A 23,988-nucleotide genomic window follows, 5' to 3' on the forward strand; every position below is an offset into this window, starting at 1 on the left:
TACTTGCTTCTGGGCTCATGACTAGTGGCGTGTGGCAGGCAGCTATGGAGGAGTCTGGGATCATTATTGGAGGAAGATGCACATTTCACTCCAAACCATCGACAGTATAGCTGTTTAGGTCTGCAACCTTTGTCATTTTTAACCACTGAGTTTGAGATTACCTTTGAGTCTGATGTATGCTGGTACTGGACAGGAATACGTATTAGATACTTGCTAATGTGACATTCAAACTAATAGAAATAAGGAGAAATAAAAATATGAAAACATATTGGGATAAAATAAGTGGTCACCTTTTTGAATGCGAGCAACAGGCAAAAATGTTAGCCGCTAAACCACAAATACGTTCATGTCATAGGCTATATGTTATATTTACATTCTTAAAAAACGTGTTATATCACCTTCACACTACACGTTTGTGACCTGACTCTCATATCAGAAGGAGGTGATGTTGATGGAGTTACAGGTGACAAGGCTGCCAAACAGGCGACCGCAGTTCAAGTCTGCGTTTTGGCATATGTTGTGAAATAAATAATATAACCTAAATCCTAAAGAAACGTAAAGTTTTCACACATGTGGTTTTGCAGAAATGTGCTTTTCCAACATTTATGTTGACTGGGCTGTAAATTCACAGTAATTTTGCATGAATGCAACAGAAAAAAATAACAGTTTGTATATATTATGCAAAATATACATTCTTCAGCACTTTCGATCCAGTTCCACACAAGTTTTCACATTTTGGTGACCAATTAACACCAAACCCACATTTAACCTGCTGGACCTGGGAATCCCAACTCTCACAAAATGCCTCTAGGTATATAGTACATATGGTATATAAACTCCATTGCTCTGTATCACTCCAGACCACCCACACCTAATTAATGTTTAAGAAAGTAAGTAACAATTCCTGGATCTGTCCCTTTATCAAGAACTGCATTAAAAGTTAATAGGGTCTATTCTGGGTTAAGATCCATCCTCCATCTAAACTTCATGGAAATCCGTTGAGTAGATTTTGTGTAATCCTGCTGATGAACCAACCAACAGATATGGGTGAAAACATAACCTCCTTGGCAGAGGTAATCAGTACTACATAATGTCTGCAAAACTTTCCGACCAAAGTGATTGGGGTGATTAATTTTCAGTCGCCTCCAGGATAAGGTCATTACCATTTTACTGCTCCATAAACCCACACTCCCTACACATTGCTGACAGAGTTGCTGACTAATGCTAGAAGTCACAGGAGCTCCAGGCCTCCATGCATCTTCTTCTTTAAGTGCTGCTTGTGCACTTACAGGGCTGTGCAGTCAACTCCAGTCAGCCATGGAGCTTAACCTCAGCCCACACAGGGCAGCGTCGCATGGTATGGCAGCTAAAATCTTTTCAATCAAGAAACTAAAGATCAAAGTTCAAGCAAAAAAACGAGCTGGAGTTTTAGCTGTTCTGTGAGTCGAGGATGGAGAGGAAGAAAAAGACGGGGCATCTTTTTTCGCAGGTGCACTCAAAGTTACATTTCAGGAGAGCGAGGAGCTGAATCAGTGCCCTTGGTTTTCCTTTGGTACAGTTTTGGCTTTGGGGCTTTGCTGTGCTGAACAAAATGCATGAAGAAAGTATTAAATAGCAAAACATTTCGAAGCACAAAACTTCACTTCAGACTCAGTTCAGCTGGATTGTGGCTTTTTTTTTTGCTGCTTCCCCTCAATTCAGGAGACCTAATACAATATCTCCCTGAGCTCTGCATGGTGTTCGACCTCGTTTGATTAGCTTAACGTTACAAAAGGCATGAGATACAGATGTAACTGCAGAAATAATGGGCAGTAATGAAAACTGAGAGGCTCAGTATCACAGTTTAATTGGGTATTCAAGCTTGAAGAGGCTTCATCTTTGTGCCTTTCAAATCACAGCCACAGAGAACAGGAAGGCAGCGTGAACAGAAGGAGGCACTGAGCAGCTTTTCCTTTCTTTACAACACTGACAATGTTTTACCGCTTTTTACACTTTTCCAGGAAAATTGCTGACCTCATATCCGGAGACGTGTGTCAACTATGCAGTGTTTTCCAACTAGCCGTTTTTCCTTGCTGCATCTGTCTCCATATTGTCATGTTAGTCATGTCTATGTTTAGCAGGGCCGGTTTTTGCTATGGGCAATGTGGGCGACCGCCCAGGGCGCAATCTATGTGAGCGCCCTCAAAAAAACAAAAACAAAAAAAAAAAATCGCCAGTTTTCTAGACTACCGCTCATTTCCATGTCAGGTCAGTGGAGTGGCGCTGGGCGGCCTCATTGTCACGTCAGCTCGCTGTTGAGAGTCACACAGGTTGTGTGTGTGTGTCAGAAGAGGCAAGGGGGAGGGGGGCGGGGGATAGACTGATGATCCCAGGCCACACAACACAAACTGCCTCCAACGGGCATCTGCGTGAATTTGTTTACATCACGTGACATCGGTAATGATGTCGAGTCTTCGTCTTCATCATGGATCAAAGTAAAAGACCAAAGAAGCCGTCAGGTGCCCAGTTCAGAAAGAGAAGAAAAGAAGAAGAGGAGAAACGGGCAAAAGATAAAGGTATGCAGATTTCTATGAGTGACGTGAGTGACAGTAGCCTATAGGCTATTTATTAGCCTCTTGCTAATATGTTGCTACTTAGCCACAGAAGACGACTGTATTTGGTTTGTAGTTTTGCTGAATTAGCAACTATTAGAATTGAGGCATCATGTCATGCAACTAATTTCACCCATAGGCAACCTGGGCTACTTTGTGTTTGCAACACAACAAGTGCAAATTCACACAGAGTCCTGACTGTGGAATTTTTAATGCTATACGCTATATGCTAACTTAAATAACTTCTAGTATACATTGACATGGCATTGTGTAAGCTACATGTGATATAGCTTTTTGAATAATTTGTAGTGTGTTATGCTTAGTTAATAGGATGTTAACAAATGTTAATCAAATGTGCATTATGGTCATTTTAATTGGGTAACTGATGCATGTGTGATGTAAGTGTGACCTAACTTACATATTGTATCTTAAATGTAAATTCAGAGGCACTTCTGAAATATTTTGGAGCTGGAGCACCCACTGGCCAAAATGAGGAGTCAGATACTTCCACAGCAGCCACAGACATGGTCCTGGAGTCTGATGAGGAGCCATCTACCTCTGCAGCCACATGTTCCTTGCAGGACTCCTCAGGTGTGTGTGTGTATGTGTGTGTGTGTGTGTGTGTGTGTGTGTGTGTGTCTGTATGTGCAAAACTGGTGTGTTATCATAACTGGAACCGTTCAGATGGTATTAATAGGATGATGCAAAACAAAACTTGTATGTAAAATACGAAATAGTTTACTGCAGGAATCTTTTTTTTATGCTCCATAGAGTAGCCTTTTTTTTTTTTTTTAGCTTTCTTCAGGGATTTTTCAAGCATGGTTATTAGATCCTGTGATGAAGGACTTGTGCAATTTACATTTGTGTTTATATACTGTATTTCATTTATTGATCTTGTTTTTTTTCTCTGTTCTTTTACCTTTTTGTATTTAAGAATATATATAATAAAATAATACAAATAATGTAATATATTGTCGTGTTTTGGGGGGGGTAAGGGATGGTTCGCCCAGGGCGTAAATCTAGCCAGGACCGCCCCTGATGTTTAGGCTGACATAAAACACAGGTACAGGTAGATTTCTCTTTGCATGAAACTCTGTCTCATATTGTTGGATAGCGATCCATCAGTAAACAACCACAAATTAATTCAGGTGTGAACAATATTCAGTGATTTATGACATGGATCCATCCATAAAATATCTATGATTCCTATCTGCCTTTCCAACTTATACCTGTAATAACCGACGAAGATGAGACACTGAACAGCCACCATTGATCTTCTCTATCTGCAAGTCACATGATTCTCCCCACAGACAAATGATAAATCTTGCAGGGGAAGCTAAATCCAATAACAAGCAATCACTCGAGTTGCATATGAGTCACAATATTGATGCCAGGTGTGATTGCAGCCAACTAATTTAGACTTGGATCTGAATGCAACACACTAATTTGAACCGTGCAATCTACGGGTTGAACAAAATTACTGTTGCACTGATAATACTTTCCTTGAATTTTGGCATAAAAATCTTGCCGAAATCAGTGACTCAATAATTCCAAAAGTATTGTTATATTTATTCAAATAAATCACAACCATCCGAAATCTTTGTCACTGGCCGGGATCAAACCTGAGAAGCTGGAGAGCCACATCAGGCTTTAAAAAGGGTCTGGAAGTTCAGAAAATACAGCAATCACTTTGATCGAGGAAAAATGTGTTCAAAATCAACTTAAAATCTCTAAGGCTTCGTGCAACTCCATAAGTCTGTTAACAGGATCGGTCACTTCCCCACTTACCATTTATTGTCTATGTAAGCAGCCTTGCATTTCTGTAGCGTCTCCTTGCGTTTCGAGAGACGAGGCATTGCATTGCCTGCTCCTCATTAGCGTAATGTTGAGGTCTAGGCTACTAATGCAGATCAGGGCTTCTGAAAACTCCTGAAAACTATAAAAACTAAGCTTGGTCGAGTTAAAATGAAGACGGACTCGACAGCATGGCTAATTTCTTGCCTAAAATGTTTTCAGAAACACATTCTGGTGAACTATTTTTGTAATATATGAGACGGTGTTCAAACGAGCTGCCAATCGAAGCTTAACATTACAGATGATTGTGCTTATTGAGTCCAACAGTCTCCACCCAGGGGTCAAGTCAAATCAAACTGTAAGTCCTGTTTTTTTAAGGCATTTTATTGATTTTTCCTTCAGAATTCTTGTGTAAACAATAAAACTTTTGTCCTCGTGTGTGCGTTTTGTCGTCATTCCCTAAAATCCAACCCCCAGCACCACTTAAAAGCACAACGAGCCATGTCTGTGTAGAGCTGATTATGCCAAGAGTCATTGTTATTCTCCTCACCCGGCGGCAGAGCAAACTCCCTGATCCTTTGCTTGCACAAATACCACCGCTTACTGGACAGACTCACCCCTCGAACCGCCACGCCTGCCTTTCAACCCACAGTCCATTTAAAATGCAGTTCCGTCACTTCTCACAACAAGGAACAAAAACAGCCTCAGAAAGTGATGGGTGGGCAGGAAAATCTGTGCATGCCTGATAGTCTTTCTGCGAGGGGGCACGGACAAAATACCCTTGGCTGGAAAATATAGGTCAGGCAGAGAGACAGTGGAGTCAAAGTCTTTCATTATTTAACCCCTAGTGTTGTGCTGACATGTCTCACAGACCTCAGTGCTGTATGTGTACAAAATAATACAAAATAAACCAATTAGTTTGCTTCTAATATTTGTTTTATTTTCTTCTGACCTCATTAAATCTGAATTTCCAATATGTAGGGAAGCACTGAAGTGGAAACCGGTCTCTTCAAATAAGATTGCATATTGTGTAATCTCTCATTCAGGTTTCTCTGATGTTTTACCCATGAAGGTCTACGGGTTTATGGGAAATTTTGTCCGTTAAGTCTGCAAGAAACAGAAATGTTACCACAAAAAAAAATAGTCTGCAAACGTACACCATGAGCCACATGTTTGTAACGTACAACCTCCCCTTCTGTGCTTTTCTTTCCTCCTCACCCAGATGCTCTTGATCAGGCAATGAAGCCCTGCCCATAATTAAGGGAGGTTGGAGGAGAAGGAGCTGTCTCTTCCTCAGTTGGTGTGGTTTTCTTTTTGTTCTTTTGAGGATGGCGGTCTGATAGTCCTTTTTTTTTTTTTTGCGGCTTTGTTTGTTACGTTCTGTAGTTTTCTTAGTTTAGGGAGGGAAGTTCTCAGTCCTACGGTCCACTGCATGGCTGGCCCAGACTTCCCCCATACCTTTGCTCTTTTAGCCAGTCCTCCAGACTCCCATAGTTTTGGTTAATTTACTTAAGGTCTTTGATTTCTTTTCTGCAAACCTGTTTTCGAAATATGGTGTCCTCCTTGCAGTATATGTTGCTGGTCACAAGGTAGAGCCAACCGATTGTTTTGTTGTGGCAGTAACAGTTAAGAGGTTCTGTACAAAGACTGTATTTTTAGTTATTACAGTAGTTACTGTTGGTAATGACTTTGTTAAGGCAACGTCACAGTGTTTCTGTTGTTTGCTGAAAAGTAATTTATAGACAAACATGTTCATTAAAGTGACTTAACTTATGTCTGGTGCAACTTCATGTCAGACCTCATGGACAAAAAACTCCAACAGCATAAAGCCAGATGCACTTAGAGTTTGGCAGGGATAATGCTGTATTATTGTACTACTGTCAACATCAACGATAGAGAGTAAATCTCATTTACCAATATTATACAACTTGTGTCTCTGAGATCAAACAGATTCATCATCATCTCTGTTGTGGACTTTTGACAATTGGCAACATTTAAAATCATCTATTTTTCAATCTGAGGAAAAAATAAATAAATCTTCAGCTCTTAAGCTGTGACAGAGGATCTCAGGACCCCACACAGGAGGCTAGTGTTAGTGCGTTGTCTCTGTGGTGATATCTAGCATATTGTTGGATTTTGTCACTGTATTGTATGCCGACTCGCAAAAAACGCATGTAAATTTCCAGGGAGGTGAATTAAGAGGATTGGAGGAGCTCCAGCTATTGTTCAGATTGTATAGCTTGAAACAGATTAGACCCTGGGAACTCGTGACTACTTGAGGCGACAGAGGTTGTAGTGTACTGGCAGTAAAATGCTTACAAATCAGCCCCGAGACACATAAAAATATAACCAAAAAACACATTTACACAGAATCCCGAATGCTTGGATGGTAATCAAAAAAATGCTTCTTTAGGGGATAATGCTAAAATGTGTTTTTACAATGCCTCAAGTCCCCAATGAAATAAAGTGGGGAAACTAAAGGTGTATAGAGGGGCTTGGGTTTCAAGGGGCTCAGTTAAGATAAACAAACCAAAGAAAACCTGCAGGCGTCAGGTTATTTGAAAGGCAAGCGACACACTTGCACAAATAAGCCCAACCCAGGTGCAGGTAGCCTCGTTGAAGGGCGATTCAACTGGTTTGACACAATTTCCCTCAACTAGAAATAATGGGGCAGCAAAGAAATCCCAGTAGGGCTGAAACTGACCAGAGTTTCTGGTTGAGAGTCTTTGGGGATTGGGTCTGCAGCGTGTCAGGGGCAGATTCAGAAAGGACTGAGTCTCTTCCCCACCTCTCTTAAGCCTTCACAAAAAAGTGCGTCGTCACACCCTGACTGGCTCGGAGGGGAATGCCCCATGCTGCTTTCACTCCTTAATTAGGAGCCAGTCTCCTCGCCCGGCACACAGGTGATCTGAATCCACTGTAATCAATCCAGAGGGATTTAGAAATTCAGCCAAAATACAAAAGATAGCTAGTGCCACACACTGGGACTGCTTCAAGGTAGAAAAGTTTTCAGTTCAACATCTATTCAGGGAAATTCTTAGGGGTGAAGCCTTTACCTCCTAACCCCAGTCTGCCTTTGAGAAACTCTGGTAGTTTTGAAATCCTGTCACTATCAGAGTTACCCTGTGACCTTCACAAGAACAATGTGTTTTCACCACTCAGCTCACCTCAGCTCAGCTCAGAGAAAGGGCATCCACACCCTGTAAATTGCAGCAGGACTAAAGGTTAAAGAAAACTTCCCCAACACCTTGTTATCGGGTGGGCCGAAGTAATGCTGAGCTGTCAGAGATCCAGCACAATGCCCAGAGATTCATGTGATTCCTCATCCTTCATCCAGTCGTTTTGAAATATGATCTTAGTATTGTTCAGGCTAAAATCAGTGCTCATCCGTTATAAATCCTCACAGACTCTCTCCAACTGTTCCCTCATTTGGCTCTGAATAAGAGAATTAATGGAGAAAAGGACGTTGAAAATCCAGATCATTGACTTCTACTTTCATTTATCTCAGTTTCTTTACTTCACTGCCTCCCTCTCACTTTCTAACAGTCCTCTTATCATCCTCTCTCTCCCTGAATATCATCCAACCACTGCACTGGGGGAGCAGGGGGAAGGTGCTCTGCACAAGCTGTAATTTAATCGCTATAGCAGATCCAAAATCATTTTCATCTTTGCTAAGAATCACAAAGGTAATTACTGTAGCAGCAATTTTATCATAAAATGCCTACGACTTTGGAGCAATGATTATATCATAATTATATTTCTAAGTTATGTGATAAACACACCTTTTAACCCATTTTCTAACACAAGAAAAAAACAAAAACAATGACAGATCGCAGCCTCAGGCACGCTGCTTCTTCAGCATGTGAAGAAATCCAAAGTCTGACAGGCCTGCTGTGACTAGTAACAGTTACTATGAAAGCTATGAACATGCAATCACTGTTCTGGGGAGGGGTTTGGCCACAAAGCAGTAAAAGTTACAATTAAAAATGTGCTATTTCTAACTGTACAAGGCAGTAATGAGTACATCTCCTGGTTAAAACCATTTATTTTTTCAGTATAGCGGTTCTTGATTGCCTCAGTGTGCAAGAGATATTCATAGGATGATTATAAATATAATCTACAACTCTCAAAACTCCCTCTTCTTGGGAAATGGCCCTTCTGAGGCAATACAGAGTAATTGTTTTGTTCTCAGTGAAGGACAAAGACGGTCTGACACATCGCGTAGGGAATATTAGGGAGGAAATTGTCAGCCCTGAAACGTGTGTAATAAAAGACCATCACCTCGACAATGTCACGATTCATCATCTCAACAGGGACAATACTGCTTTCATCTATGAATGTAGTTTCCTCAAGTAAGTGCCCCTTATCTAAATGATACAGCTAATGAATGAGTTCAATATCGACCGGCGTTTCCTGTGAACAACATTGTCATTGAAAGCTGTAAACAAGGAAAGAGCGAATTGAGTTTAATTAACCAGCTGAGTCAATTATGTATCAAAAAATACCCTGGTGTTAACATGACTGGTTCACAAATCAGACTACTGCAGCAGTTTCAGAGCCTATTAATGGATTCTTAGTGTATATAATATTATATACATCATGCAGGGTTAAAGCAGATGCTTGACATTTTATGCATACTTACTTTGTCAGTGAGAGTTAGATGAGAATGGCAATACCACATTGACACCTGCCTGTTAAATTTAAGACTGAAGATGGTAGCCAGTTAGCTTAGCTTGGCGCAAAGACTAGCCTGGCCCTGTCCAAAGGTAAAAACATCTGCCTGACACTGCCTTCAGATGATGAAGATGTAACAGTGTGAGGGGATTTACTGTTGCTAATACCGTTTTTCCACCAAAATAAGCGGATCTACACAGGTTTTCTAATCGTGGGTCAACCCACTTAAAATCACCTATTGACCCAATTCCCACTTCCTGCAGGAAGTGATTTCTATCTGAAGCATCACGTTGTACGTCACTGACGCCAAGTTCACGTCACGAATGCGCCGTAAAACAGTTGTAACAGAAGAGAAAACAACAATTGATGCATTGTGAAAGAAGCGTCTGTGAACTAGTGGATAAATTCTTCTTTTGAACTCCCAGGTATCATCTTATTTACACGCCACCACCGGATGTTGACAGCGCATCATCACTTCGCACGGCAGAATTAAGCGTGTTCACCCGATACGATACGATACGATCGTGGCTGACTTGCATAGCTAACACAGATAAACAGCTAAGAACTTCTAGCATTTGATTTGGCTACGCGTTTACACGATATGCCTATTTCACCAATTCCTAGCAAGACTGTGATATGTTTCTAATGTTGTGCTACAGTCTTGTTGTGTCTGTGAGGTTTTTTTTTAACCTTAGGAAAAGGCCAGGTTACCTGTTTCTCTGTTTACAGTCTTTATGCTAAGCTAAGCTAAATGTCCCCTGGCCCCACCTTCATATTTAACTGACAGTGATGAGGGTGGTATTGATTTTCTCATCTAATTCTCTGCAGGCACGCAATAAGCATATTTCCAAAAATGTTAAACTATTCTATCAATTGGTAAAAACTGTAATACTGCCAATTAGAAACAAGCAAAACTGACTTCTAAAAGTGAGAGGAATGTACAAATAATTGCAGAAGTTACTATCTTTTACGTCATCGGCTGACTCCATCAGGTCTTGGCCTCCTATTAGGTACAGTCAGTATGTGCTCGTAAGCACACAGCGAGCTCCGATATAAGGTTAAGATAAGGGTGGCACACACTGTGTCTGTGTGTGGATAAGAGGATGAGTGCGTGCTGTTGTTGTGAGGGTCAGACCTCAGGGAGGCTGCTCTGACTGACGTGCAGTTCTCCACGGAGGCTGATTCACCATGCTGAGAGGTGTCAGGTTGCAGGGATTACTGAACCATGGGTGAAACCCCCTGGCGTGACATTCATAAGTGTGCTTGCCAACACAGAGACAAGAACACACACACACATTTCCTTTTTGTGTTATTTTTTTTCTTTTACTTTACATCTGACTGTTTCGCTGTTGGGCAGTCTGTCTCGGTCATCTGTCTCTCTTTCTCACTCATACGCACACACACACACAAAACCACACACTTAAGGCCCGGCAGGCCATACAGGCTCAGTGGCCACTCACAGTGGTCTCAGAATAAATAGAAAATGCCTCTTAAAAGGGTAAAGTCTCGATGGCAATTAGCCAAGCTCCAGCCATACGTATTAGGACTGAGAGCTAAGAACTCTCTTGAGTCTTTGCAGAAGAGGTAAACTGAATTTTACTTGTATACAGCTTAAATGTGATCTGTCAGCTGGTGAAGAAGTAGGTAAACACCAAGCTGGAGGTGTTTAAGATTCTGTATTGAATGGTTGAGGACTGGGATCAGATATGTGGTTAAATAAATACAGACAGTGGGCACCAACTCCCCGACACAAATAAGGCAAACAGCAACGGAGAAGAACAAGTAAGAGGGACAAATGTAGTGAAAGGATGCACAGACAGACTCACACAATTAGACACACAACATTCATTTTAACAAATGTACCACAGGCACCAATTTGTGTCTCCAACATCACTCGGGCCAATTACGCACATAATAATGATTCTTGATTCAGACAGCAACATAATGAGCTCCCTGCAAGGAGTTTCATTAACATTACAAACCTAAAGATTTCAGCCCATCAGCTGATGTGGCAACACTTGTGGTTACCTTAGTAACAGTAAGTGTGATTTAATGCTACAGGTAGCAGCAATGCACGGACAGCAAACACTCTTTTGAGCTACTTTGTTAGAAATGTATCAGAATAGCATGTGAATCTGTTTACAAACTCATGTTGTGTTGATTTGAAGTCGAGCCAAAATCATTTCCATGTGAGCATGTCAGCTGTCTCTGAGAAATACATAACATAGCTGCATTTCCATGGACCTTAGTCCTCTATTGATCACAATAACAGCCCAATCAGAATAAAAACACCTTGTGTAACCACCTCACTCGGAAGACACTCATCCAATCCAGCCAGATCTGAACACATATGTTCAATCAGAGGAGCGGTGTTAACCTTTGATAATCCGTTGAAGGGCTGAAGACGGTTGCAGATGTTGCTGTGTTTCCTCTTGACTGGTGGGTAATTTAAGTGTTGTTAGGTTTCACAGAGCCATCACCAGAATCAATGATTATACCTTTTTTAAATCGATCGTTTCTCTCTGGTTCGTATATTTTCGGCACATGTTAGCCTCAGGTGGAGATTTTTGGACACTAGTGATCATCGTTTTGTGTCATCGCTGACAGCTGTAGACTGACGGACGGTAGCTTAGGGATTGAAAGTAGTGTACGTGCCGTGGAAGAGAGAGAAAGAGACTGAGTTGCTTCTTTACTCTAATATCTTTGATGACAATAAAGTATTCCACGTGTAGTAAAAGTTCAAACCTGTGTCTGTTTGTTTACGGTTGGTTTGTCAGCATGATCACACAAAAACTACTGACCAGATTTCCACAAAACTTGGATAGAGGACGGGTCTCTCCCCAGAATAGACCAAGTTAAATTTTTGTATGGACCCAGATAAAAGGACGGATCAAGGAATGTTTTCTCACTTTCCTTAACAGTGTGATTCAGAGTGTTTTTGGACATTTTTGTTAATTTATGTGGTAATAATGGATGGATGCTGATGAAAAAATCTGGGGTTTTAAGTGACTGGTATCTACAGTATCAGATGGCCTTAGTGGAGGTACAGCATGCGCTCTACTAAGTGCCACTCCAACTCTTAGTTGGAGGTTATAAGATGAGGACGGTGGTCTGACAAATATTGTATCTGAACTACAATCAAACAAAACCCCTTGACAACGTACAAATAATCTTTTTTTTTCATGTCTGTTATTAATTTCGATCACTTTGAAGAGATCTGTTTTCACGTTGGCATTTAATTTTTGTTGTTGTTGATCAGTGTCAAAAAAGCTGCATTTAACCTTCTTTTATTAAAATCTTAACGATAAAACGAGCTAGTTTGACATTACTAAGAAACAGTTTAAAAAGTATTGAGAGTAATTAAAAATGAAATGGCATCAGACAGTCATTTTGTACTTAAAGACCACCAACAATGACACTGAATGTAGAAATGATGAAGTGCATTAAAGCTGTTCTCCTTCCTGTGTGGATGGAAGTGACTTCACTTACAGGTAATTTTCTCCAGCTGAGGGGAGCTTTTATGGAGAGAGATTATGGAGTATTATTTTTACAGTACATCGTGGACATAAAAAGTCTCATTTGCCATATATCACCGCCGTTCATTCCTTAAAACCTTGGAAATACACACTCACCAAGCTCTAACTCAAATGCGAGTGCAAACCGATACGATGCAGATAAATCAGCAGTTTCTCCCGTCAGAGCCTCACAAAGTTATGAAACTTAATCATGCCAGTAGCTCTAACTCTCCCTGAACTTACCCTGACTGTGCTGTGTCCTCAAACCATCCAATTAAGTGTCCTCACAAGGGCAAACTTGCATAACACACACACGAACAACGCTCCTCCTAAAATCTAAAGCCTTACAGACACAGTTGGGAGAAGAGTGAACAGCAGAAAGAGGGAGTGGACTCATAAATCTTTGCTGGTTTTACTCGAGGCTCATTCATTATAAATGACCTGTCCTGTTCATGTTGTATTTATAAAATGAGAAAATGGGACACTACACTCTCTAAAGACACGTGAACTGCACCCACTGGGATTTTTTCAGCCACTAACAGAAGCTCTTTGCTCTTCAGTCTTTTAAGCGATGTTGAGTTTATACGATCCTGCAATAAGTGATTAAAAGACTTCCTCTAGTCTGACGATCTAACAACATATTTAAGATTAATGCGAAGAAATTATTACATTGCCGAGAGCAGTTTGATTTGTAACAAGTTTATCTTGTGACACCGGCTAACTTCCATCAGTATCTCACTGCTGTACAGCCAGTAACTGAAACCAAAACAACAGCAAACCCCTGGAGACACATCCATACACTGCAACACTCCTTTTTAACACTGCTGAGACTGCTGTGTCTCTAAGAACCAGGCACACTGTGAGTGGAGCTGGAAAAAATCAATCTTAAATGCATCATGATCGCTGCATTGAAAAGACAGCTTGTTAATAAGGTGCCGGGGAGTAATAGAAACTCATAATGTGGTTTTTGTGAAGCAGCAATTTCTCGTCAGACTGTACTCCAGCACGTTGTACACAGCTCACTGCGCTTTTTATTCCTCTTGAGTTGCTCAGCTGCGTCTGCACCTGCTCGCTTTGATGATGGGAATAAACGTTTCTCAGCTTTTTTTGCTCCATCTTTTGCAAGATGTGAAGCATGTATTTCCTCTCAAATCTTTGCTAAAAGTCCTGTCGTGTCACTGATGCATGAAAAAAAACCTCTTAAAGCCCTGAAAGTCCCATACCACCCCAAACCACATCCTCCTCCTCTACTGTCCCTCCTCCTCACCTGTTCAGCTGCCTCTGGGTCCAGGTGGGTGTCCAGTAGGGGGACGGTGAACTGTATCTTCCTGGGGCTCCCGGTTTCCATGGTGGCTCTTTCTGTCAAAGAGGAGGACAGGACGAACAGGAGGAGGAGGAGGAGGAGGTATGATCCGAGGAAGAGAATCCGTAGGAGAAAAAGAGGATGAAGAGCTCAGTGATGATGGTGGAGAAAGAAAATAAGTGGGCTCCAGCTTAGGAAAAATTATGATTATTTTATAGTTTCTGTCTGACTATTTTCTTTTATTTTTTAACCCACTTTTCCCTGATTATCTAGCTGTTTCTGGCACCTTATTTCAGTTCCACCCTATTTCTTTCTATCCTCAGCACCTGCTGGTGTCTCACTCTCCTTCCTCTCCGTCTCTCCCGGCTCTCAGCGCTGAGGCAAGGGCATTCTGGGCTAGGAACACCTCTCCTTCGCTCTCATTCGCTGTGCCCGACTCCCTTTCACCCAAGTCCCACCCTCTTGTCACATTTCTTTCTATCTGTATTGGATGTCTGAGATCAGGGCTGTTCTGCAGCAGCCCCTGCACAGACGGGAGAGAGAGGATGACAAAGACATCCTCTCTCTCTTTTTATCTTTTGGGTGCTTCTGCTTTAAGAGAAAGTATTTTTAAAAATCATCTTCCTACACATGCTTAAATCACATACACAGAGATTCTCTCTCACACACATAAGTTATATATATATATACTGTATATACCCCTGACACTGTAATTTAACTGATATTTTACTCACTGCAGTTTGTTCCATGAATAAAAAAGGCAGCATGAACAGAACTGGACATAAGCTGTGAAATGATCATCTGAGCTTTGTTCATTTCTGACCAAGCTTGTCCTCGCTGCCGCCTGGCCAGCACAGTTTTTATTGATCGCCTCTGAGTGTCCCTACATCACACGTCTACTGGGCCCTGATACTCGACACCGGCCAAGCAGCATATGACTGCTGTGTTGTAACAGATTTGCAGTACATTTGGGGGGGTGGTAATATCTAGACAGTTAAATCCCTAGAAATATTTTCATTGTGTAAGCTAACTTTCAACTGTATGCAAACGTTCCCATGTCACATTCTCATTGGCAATCACATAAAAATTATATTGTGAATCAATAACATTTCATTTCAAAGCTGAAAGCTCATCTTGGAAATTGATGTACACATGTTTTCACAGTTTCCTCTAGACAGTGCTGGTGGCTTGACAGCTGTGAGTACTAACAATAGCAATGTTGGTTGTTTACCTTTTATTATGATAATTTCAGGTGTTTTATGACGTGTGATTCAGGCATGAGATAGTTGGATACAATTAGCAATGACAAGAATGTGCTGCCCTCACAGTGCATAGCCCCTGAGCATGTCATTCAGCAGCTACTATAAGCCGATAGCACAAAGCCAAAGAACAAGTGTGCAGCTGTAACAGACTGTCACACAGAAGCTAACCTATTAGCACAAAGCACACAGTCCCTGAGCCAAAGAACAAGTGTGCAGCTGTAACAGACTGTCAAACAGTGGCTAACCTATTAGCACAAAGCACACAGCCCCTGAGCAAAAGAACAATGACGCTGTGGCAGCAAGAGGCTCATTCGGTGGCTAACACTGGCACAAAGCACACACTCAGTCAGTGAGAGCTGTGGGGCAGCCAGTGTCAGTGTAGTCAGGCAGTTCGTTCATATGTGAGTGGGATGTTTTTGGGCGTATACTTTTAAAATTAAGCTTGCTCTTGCTAGTTTCTACTATTTTACCAGCCCCAGCTTTAACATGCCAGTTCCCATTTGAGAGGGACAGGAAATATGAGGACAGACCAGCGGAAAGGGGGGCTGGGGGAGTCCTAACATAAAAGATCACCAGCTGGAATTGAACCAGGGTCACTGTAACCATATGGCGCGAGCCCCAGACCACAGGGTCCACAGGGATTCATCTAAATTTATGTCTTTTTCATCAAAGGGCAGTTTTTATTTTGCCCATAACTCTGTAAAATGAACCAAATGGGTTGGGAAAGACCTACAGTAAGCTGGATAGAGAGAATATTTTCCCTCACCAGGTGAATTCTCTGACCGCTCCATCTCTATCCACGTATAAATTAATAAAACAACATCAGAATCCTTTCTTCTCTTTTTAACTCGGCCATTACTGCATGTAGCTCTGCTACAAACACACCCGAACTGTCCTCACATAAAAGACAAATTTCCATCTTCTTGTAGCTGAGAGAGAGAGTGAGACTGATAATAAAATGTTGCCGCTGTAATAAGAGCTTTTCCCAAACGTCTTTGTCATCAAAGCAGGAAAGTGTGTTAATAACGGCCATGTGCTCTGTGTGAGAGTGTGTGAGTGTGACAACAGCTGGCTGCGTATTTTCCTATACGACCTCTGATGTTTATAGTGTGAAAACCGTAGTAAAATTATACAGTCTGTGTTATCTCCTAATGCCAGTGTAGTGTTTGTGTCTCTGGTTGAGAAAGCTTCAAAGAAAAAAGCCCACAGCCATGCGTATAGTCTCCCGCAGACTGGTGACAATCTTGTTTATTACCAATAAAATACTGCATATTTTTTTTAATATTTCATGTTTTTACGGTCCCCGCCACGAGATTTTCATCAGATATCATGCAGCGAGGGTATTCTAGCTCATTTTGAACCCGCTCCACAATCTTCTATATTATTCTTTGTTATTAAATGATAAAGTATTAAGCGTTGCACGTCATTTGAAGAAGACAATGAAAAATCCACTAACAGTCATAAATACTACCTGGAATCATCAAACCAAACCACCCACATACATGCATCTTTAATACCAACTGCATTAATTTATCAGGCCTATTATCTCTTACAATAGAAGGCAATGTGCTGCATAATATGACATTGTAGTCACATAAAGGACACACCAGTATTTGTTTACGATTTACAATTGTTTACGCGTATGATGTTTTATGCTGTTGCAGTAGTTCTGATTAGATAAGGGGAGTGTGGCGAGGCAGTTGGCGAGACCAGCGTCTACAGAAGTCTTTCTGGCACCAAAAGCAAATATATTTAGTGAGATGTTGGGGAAGTTTGTAGCCATTTTTCTGGTGACAAAACTGTGTCTTTCAACCCAAACCATGATCTTTCCATGACCCTAATCAGATTAATGTTGTACCTAACCAGACCATAAAGGTCCTATTTGTGAGAAAAGTAGATTTTTGAGTCTCCCAAAGCTTAAGTATTTGACGAGTTCGGAAAGCCAAAAGGGTCAGTATATGTTGAGTCGGGAATGAGACTCTAAAATCAACTTTTCTTACAAATAGGACCTTTAACCACAGCGTTGTCACAACGTAAAATTGAGATTCATCATATTGGCGGTTCGCAGAAACGTACAATACCAACATTTAAGGCCTTTGCACAACAAGTCTGTTTTTTTCTTGTTTGAGTTTTTATAATCCATCATCCGATAAAAAATACTAAATCCATCCAATCCTGAAAACAAGACAAGAGAAAGGAGAGTTTCACCCGCTGATATAGGAGCTATTGGATTTGTCCCGATGGTTTCCAGGTGTATTTCACAATGTCAGTGGTCCAGTTGGATGCGCTGCGAGCTGTCCTGGAACTACACATGAAAAAGCCAGCTGATCCTGGCCCGAACAGCGTCTGGCATTTGTAGGTAGGGACACACACATTCACGCACACTTCACAAACACACAGAAGTGCGTCTCACAAGAGGGGGACATTTTTAGTCGCACAGCAGCTCAAAAAATGTCCTTTTGAAGAATGTGAACAATACCACCTCTCCAAATAGCAGCAATCTTCTTGGCAGCATATGAGATGAGAAACAAAACAATGTCGAGGGTTGCAAAGACAAGACAAGAAACATGACTCCAATCACTCCTACTGTATCAAGAAACGTCTCTTCCTTTAAAACCAACACAGCACCAGATTTGTGTTTTGTTCACTGGCCAGAGTGTCTGCAATGGTATACAACTGGTTAACTGTAGAGTAAAATAACACTTGAGGAGAGCACACCACTGCACTTCCCCGTGACATTGACATTGTTTTTTCTAAACAAGATCCTTCACTCACCCAGTAGCCATTAAGGCCCGTTGTGTGTGACAAATTGTGCTGTGTCATGTCCGTGGCCGGTAACGGCTGAGACCTTCCACTCCGCCTTTCAAGGTGGCTGTCGTCCAAGATGATGACCATGGGGGGAAAATGGGAGTGGGGGAGGGGAAAGGTCAGCAAGCCATAGATACAGAAGGACAAGGTGTCTGACAGGTAACTGCAGTTTACATTTTTTGTTGTGAAGTTACTGTATACTGTCTTATCCCTCTCTCTCTCTCTCTATCTGTCAGTCCGACTGTTATAATTGCTGCACACACAGACTTTCTCCCTGAGCCCTCCTGCAGACTCATGAAATTCAGATGAGTCGAGTCTTTTCTTTAACTCAGCTGTCGGATCAGAGGCTACAGCTGCGTGGACAGCAGGTCCACGCCCTGATCTCTCTCTTTGTTTGATCTTTTTGTCTCTAAACATGCTTCTTTTTAACCTAATTTGTTTCTAATATTTCCTAGTCATTGGACTCGTTGCTGCACATTTTATTGCATTGTTTTACATCCTGGCTCCCTCTTTGAATATTTGAATAGGTGATAGCTAGGGATTCTCCTAGTGAGTAATTCCCTGACATTTAAACAGGAAGTTAAAGTTCACCTGATCAGCGATTCTAACGCTCAGAAAACAGTCAAAATTGAACCCAATTTACTCTATATGGTGAAACATTGTCTGAAAAAATTATTTACGTTTAGTACATGACCCATTTGAAACCATTAATCACATTCTTAAATGACAAAATTGTGTTTTAAATACAGCTGAAATAGTTAACGGCATTGTTAACGTGAGTAATGGATGACGGTTTTTCATAAAGCAACATTTGAGTAGGGAGATGTGACATTTCAGTGCAAGTACCTTATTGAATAATGGACTGACTAGCAAGGGTTATGTTAGCAACACTCTCTGGTTTAATCGACTAGCTAGTCGACAAGCCCTGACTAGCAACTACTGCAGTTAGCAACTTTGCCAACTTACTTTCAGTCCCTAGATATTGCTCACATAAATATCAAGAATAAATTAGAAAATCTTACCTGAGTCTACACACGCACTTTTGGAGCACAGCAAGGATTTTCTGTGACTGTTAGCATAAATCAGAACTGGCTAGCTAGGATCTAGCTAGACGCACAGTAACGCTCTAGTCTAGCAACATTAAAGCAACAACAACCCCCAACAACAATAAAAACATTATGGTATTTGAATACTATACTGTATCCCCCATAAATATACTATACTGTACCCGCCATAAATGTTCACTTGTGTGTTTGTGCCGTTGATCCTGGCTTGCTACAGTGATTAGCATTAGCCTACCTAACAGGCTAACAAGGATTATAGCTAGCCTCCTTTCTACATTTGATTTCATATCTAACATATGATTCAAATGTTGTTTAATAACTAAATGAAGAAGATTGAATCACAAAACACACAATACACAACACATACTAAATTACCAAGTCATGGTCGTCATTGTTAGCTTAATTGCTTATATCTCGCTCACTCTAAACTGTCTACCAACCGTCTTCATGGTGCACATGTTGACTCGATGAACCTTGATTGAATCGTTAACGGTAAGAAAAACAGACATGATAGGTTAGCAGTTGAGTTGAAAAAAAAATGGAGGCCACCTGTCAAAACCGTTGAATATTTATTCTTCATTCTGTCGTCCGGGCTCATAAATGAGGATGGGAGGTCAGGCTAATAAAAGACTCTTCCTAAGAGGGATTGACGTGCTTCCCTTCCCAGTAATTGGCTGCGGAAGCCGTGAAAGCGTAGAGTAATTGCATGTTGCTGTGTTTTAATTAGTGCTGAGGCTTATTGCACACTGTTTCCCTAGGTGGCCTGTAAACTCACCACACACTAAACCCAACAGCCACCGCTGGTCCGCAGGGCAGAGCTGTGCATCACTTTACATTAAACAGATGATTGATAAAACATTTTCCATCCATGTACCAGAGCTGTCTACGGGTTATAAAGACGTGATGTTCAGTGATACCTTTTTCTAAACGAGATATTATCTTTCGCATATATGTTGCAGTATATATCTTTTTGTGCGTCCTTCACTTTACAGTCCTCCGAGCGAGCCATTAAAGACGCACTAAATGTAGCGGAAGAACTGGCAGTGTAATTATGTGCTTGTATGTGGTTTAGCAGATGTTCATGCTGTAGAATTTGCTGGCAATTAGCGTTTAAATGATGATACGATTTCTTGTGACTATATCTTCATGTTTTATGCATACCCATCAAAATAGCACTGCGCCTTTAACGCTCCCCGGCAAATAACTCGCTGGAAAAATGTATTACATACAATCACAACTGAACAGCTGCTGCAAACCACAAAAAGTTGTCCAGGAAGCAAATACAAATAAATTGGAAAAGTGACGGACAAGACACTGACTGCAGAGAAGCAATTATTCTGACAATAATGTACAATATCGCGGTAAAACTCATGATATCAAAGATAAGGGTAAACTTTATTGCAGTCTGACTTAGTGATGCTACTAATCAATTAATTTATTAGATGATAGGTCAATAATCAAAGAAGATTTCTAAATACTTGCAGGTTTCAATTTCTAAAATGTAAAGCTGTATAAAACATGGACTTAAAGAATTATTTGTCTCCCTCCGTTCACTTCCATACATATTTTTTCCGAAATAAGGTCCCATGGTGTCCACCAGAGGGGGCGTAACTTCGGCACTCTGTTGTTAATCTCAGTGTGATGGCTCCATCTGTCGCCATCTTGGCAGTGCCTGACTCCGCCTAACTCTCGGCTAATTCAAAAATGGGTAAAGACATGGAGCGTAGGTGGAGCAAAAGGCTGAATGAAGTCTGTTAGCTGACCATGAAGTATATGGTCGATGGTCGATGGATGCGATGGAGCCGCTCAGCATTGCTTCCAATTTTGCCCAGTGGCCACAAAACTGTTAACCGGACACCTCAAACTGCAAACAAGGTCAAGTACGACTCTTTCTATTAGGAATTTTGGATCCGTGGAAATTTTGAATTTGTAAACTTTCCTCAAGCTAAGAAAAGCAATTTGAAAATCCTTGCCGTCATCACAATGTAAAGTGTACGGGCATATTCAGTGGGCCACATAACCAGGAAGTAAACCTGGAGTACATTGGTAATTTCAGCACATACATACACAACGTCATCTTTTCAAAGCTCTTTTATTTGACCAGAAAACAGAAGAATAACAAAAGAAGCAGCAATTATTTTACAGCAAACTCTTCTGGTCCTGAATAACATTCCCGTCAGGACAAATGAGGTCTGCTCAGAAAATCTTGTTAGGCACTCGTCGACATGCTTTATAGTGTTGAAATTCAAAACAAACAACAGAAAACTTAAGCTCATGTCATCTTTAACTGAACGTTCAATGTCAATGAGGCCTAACGGGCCGGGACAGTGTCGAAATAACAAAATTTGCTTTTGTAATTCAGATTTATTCATTCAAATTTTGTCTCTCCACAGTCGTCTGCTGCTTGGCCTCGTGCCACGACACTGATGTGAGGATCTGCCAGCCAGATTATTTCTTGCCGAATCTCTGGGGTACAGCCATGCTCCAGATCTGACCAGGGGCAGCCTCCCAGTCACGGGACTGTATCTGATCCTCCGATAGCACCTGCCCTCTGGAGTTGCGGCCAAACCTGCGTGGGAGGAGAAACAGGATGGAGGTACCGATGAAACTACAAAAAGTCCTATATAAATCAAATAAAAGCTTCTTTTTTTGTACATTTTTGTTTTATGCATCTTAGCAGGGACGATCACAGAAAGGTTTTGCTTTTGTGAAAGGACTGTTACATAAAAGGTAGTTTTAACCCTCAAGGCTGAGAATATAATTTCAGTTCAAAAACATTATCTAGTCCTCACCATGGTTGGCTCCTGAACCTCTTTAACTGTTCAAAAATGGTACATATTATATTCTGTGTCATTCTGAAATTCAGATGTGGAGAAATAGCTGCAAATGGATAAATGGATTTTCGTTATATATGCATTTGGAGCTGCGACGAGTAGTCGGTTGATAGAAAAGTCAGTTTTCAAGCCAAAATGCCCCAAAAAATATTGGATTTCAATATTAAAAATGTAAAACTTTGGCTTTTGGACTGCCGGTCGGACGAAGCAAGGCATTTGATGACTTGACCTTGAGCTCTAGGACAATGCGATGGGCATTTTTCACAGTTTTTATGTTTTGCAGACCAAATGATTAATAAATTATATGTTCTTTGCAGCTCTATCTGCACGAATCTCGCAGTCCACTGATAATTTCCTTCTTTAGAGTTATAGAGATATTAATAAGTCATGTGTGATGATTTAAAGAAATAAATCCTCATGTGACCCTAACATGGCACTGGGCTATGCAGCGAATGCTTGTTTCCTCCCAAATCTGCGTGAGTATTTGCATAATGCCACATTTTCTGCAGTAGAATTGTTGAATATTCATGTGTAAACGAGTGCTGACAGAAAACTACTACACAGAAGGTTGAAATGGTTGTGATGATGTTAAGGGCTCTTTAATAGCACTGACCTCTGTGGCTGATGGAGGACGGAGTTCCTGGTTTCTCTCTGAGACCCGAGCAGCAGAGCTCTCAGCACTGCGGTCAGCAGGCGATCGTCAATGCTGTTATCTATGTTTTCACTCTCCTGGAGCAGAACAGCATACACACCAACAAATGCAAAGCCAGGCATCAAAAGGCTTGAATTCTGTTTTGGGATAAAATCCCCACACACAAAAATATCTCGGGACTAACAAGCGCCATAACTGCATTCAAATTTGGGTTGCAACACAAACCCCGGGGGGTTGAAACTCCAGACAGTCGGTTCCGCTGTGGCAAGAGACCCTGAGATGTTGATATCAGTGCAACAAAGGGAAAGAAATGTACTTCATGCCCGGCCGAATATCCATCCAACCTTATCTTTATGCAGAATAAAACCCAAATCTGTCTGGAAAACGCTACATTTTTCCTCATGATCTGAATCCTCTCGCTATTTTGGTGACTGTCTGTTGATCCCAGAATATATTACAGTGTATTTCACACTCTTGCATGAAGAGGAACGCTATCTGAAATCTAAATGGATTGTGCGATTCAGCTCGTCTCTCTCAAGGGTGAGGGCTCGAATCAAGCTGGAAAATGCTGGCATGACTTCTGGTTGTGCACATTAGTCTCATGTGGCACAGACACTCCACATTTAAATCCTGCCTAGAGACAGACAGTATGTTTATCATAACAATGAGTGACTGAGAAATTTAGATTTTTTGTTTTTTAAATGCAAAATTGGTCTCCTTTCCTTCTCCTTTATCTCCTTATCTCCAGCTATGGATACATGAAACGTTATGGTCTGATACCTGGAAATGAAAAATCTGCAATTCAAGTTTGTCAGTGGTTTGTTGTCTCACCAGCCCCAGCAAGTGGTCGGCCATGTTCTCTTCTGAGCCTGGCAGGATGTCATTTTTGTCCAGACTGCCTTGGATATGAAGAGCCCGACTGACGCCAGCCATCGCCATAACCAGAGCCAGAAGAGTCACCACCGCAGCTGTGTCCATGGTCTCAAAGTGGGGAGGAGGTCAGATGGACGCTGATGACAAAAGCAGAGGGAGATCTCGGTTGTGCGATAACACCTGTTGAGTTAAAAGGCTCAGCTCCTGGAAAACAGAGGAAGGACTCGTCTTGCTCAGGGTTAAGTGTCCTCTTTGTGTGGTGTCCTGGCTAACTTCAGTGGTGCTAACATCCTCGCTGGGTGTTTTATACACCTCGCAGCCACTGGCTGGAAACCCCCAGGAGAGCTGGAGAAAGATGCTGTTGTACGAAGGGGAACAGGGGACAGGCCAGAGGAAGAGCCGTCCACTAATATGAGACTTAACCAGGTCCATTTAGCAAAATCAGGGCATTAGTGATGACTGAGCAACCGGAGTGCATTATTATGTGGCCCTGAGGGTAGTGCAACACAACCCTCCCAGTTATTAAACAGATAAATCCCTGCAAATGGACTCTGATCCAATGGTCCCTGTTGTCCAGTTGTCTGCAACACATGTACACACAAACAATATGTGAGAACA

The 23,988-nt window shown here is 41.4% G+C and overlaps 2 protein-coding genes and 1 long non-coding RNA gene across 3 annotated transcripts in view; 1 reads left to right on the forward strand and 2 right to left on the reverse strand.

Moving 5' to 3' along the window:
- LOC311255170 (protein phosphatase 1 regulatory subunit 1A-like) overlaps positions 1 to 14,244 on the reverse strand; it is a 34,711-nt gene extending 20,467 nt beyond the window's left edge. Inside the window, exon 1 of the mRNA XM_084349415.1 lies at positions 13,842 to 14,244. Within this exon, the coding sequence (XP_084205541.1) occupies positions 13,842 to 13,922 (81 nt within the window). The 5' untranslated portion in view covers positions 13,923 to 14,244. The remainder of the gene's footprint in view (positions 1 to 13,841) is intronic.
- On the forward strand, positions 2,431 to 6,004 carry LOC311254521. Its single transcript, XR_014622261.1, has 3 exons — positions 2,431 to 2,555; positions 3,036 to 3,182; positions 5,608 to 6,004. It is a non-coding gene; the product is annotated as an uncharacterized lncRNA (long non-coding RNA).
- A 6,842-nt stretch (positions 14,245 to 21,086) lies between the features above and the next one.
- Positions 21,087 to 23,654, reverse strand: npffl (neuropeptide FF-amide peptide precursor like). Its single transcript, XM_084349171.1, has 3 exons — positions 23,329 to 23,654; positions 22,459 to 22,574; positions 21,087 to 21,580 (listed from the first exon to the last, which is right to left on the reverse strand). Exons 1-3 carry the CDS (start codon positions 23,473 to 23,475, stop codon positions 21,460 to 21,462), a joined length of 384 nt encoding a protein of 127 aa, XP_084205297.1. The 5' UTR covers positions 23,476 to 23,654; the 3' UTR covers positions 21,087 to 21,459.
- Positions 23,655 to 23,988: the final 334 nt, after the last annotated feature.

This window comes from Pagrus pagrus, assembly GCF_965226575.1.
Source record: "Pagrus pagrus genome assembly, chromosome: 3".
In the NCBI taxonomy this organism is placed as follows: Eukaryota; Metazoa; Chordata; class Actinopteri; order Spariformes; family Sparidae; genus Pagrus; species Pagrus pagrus.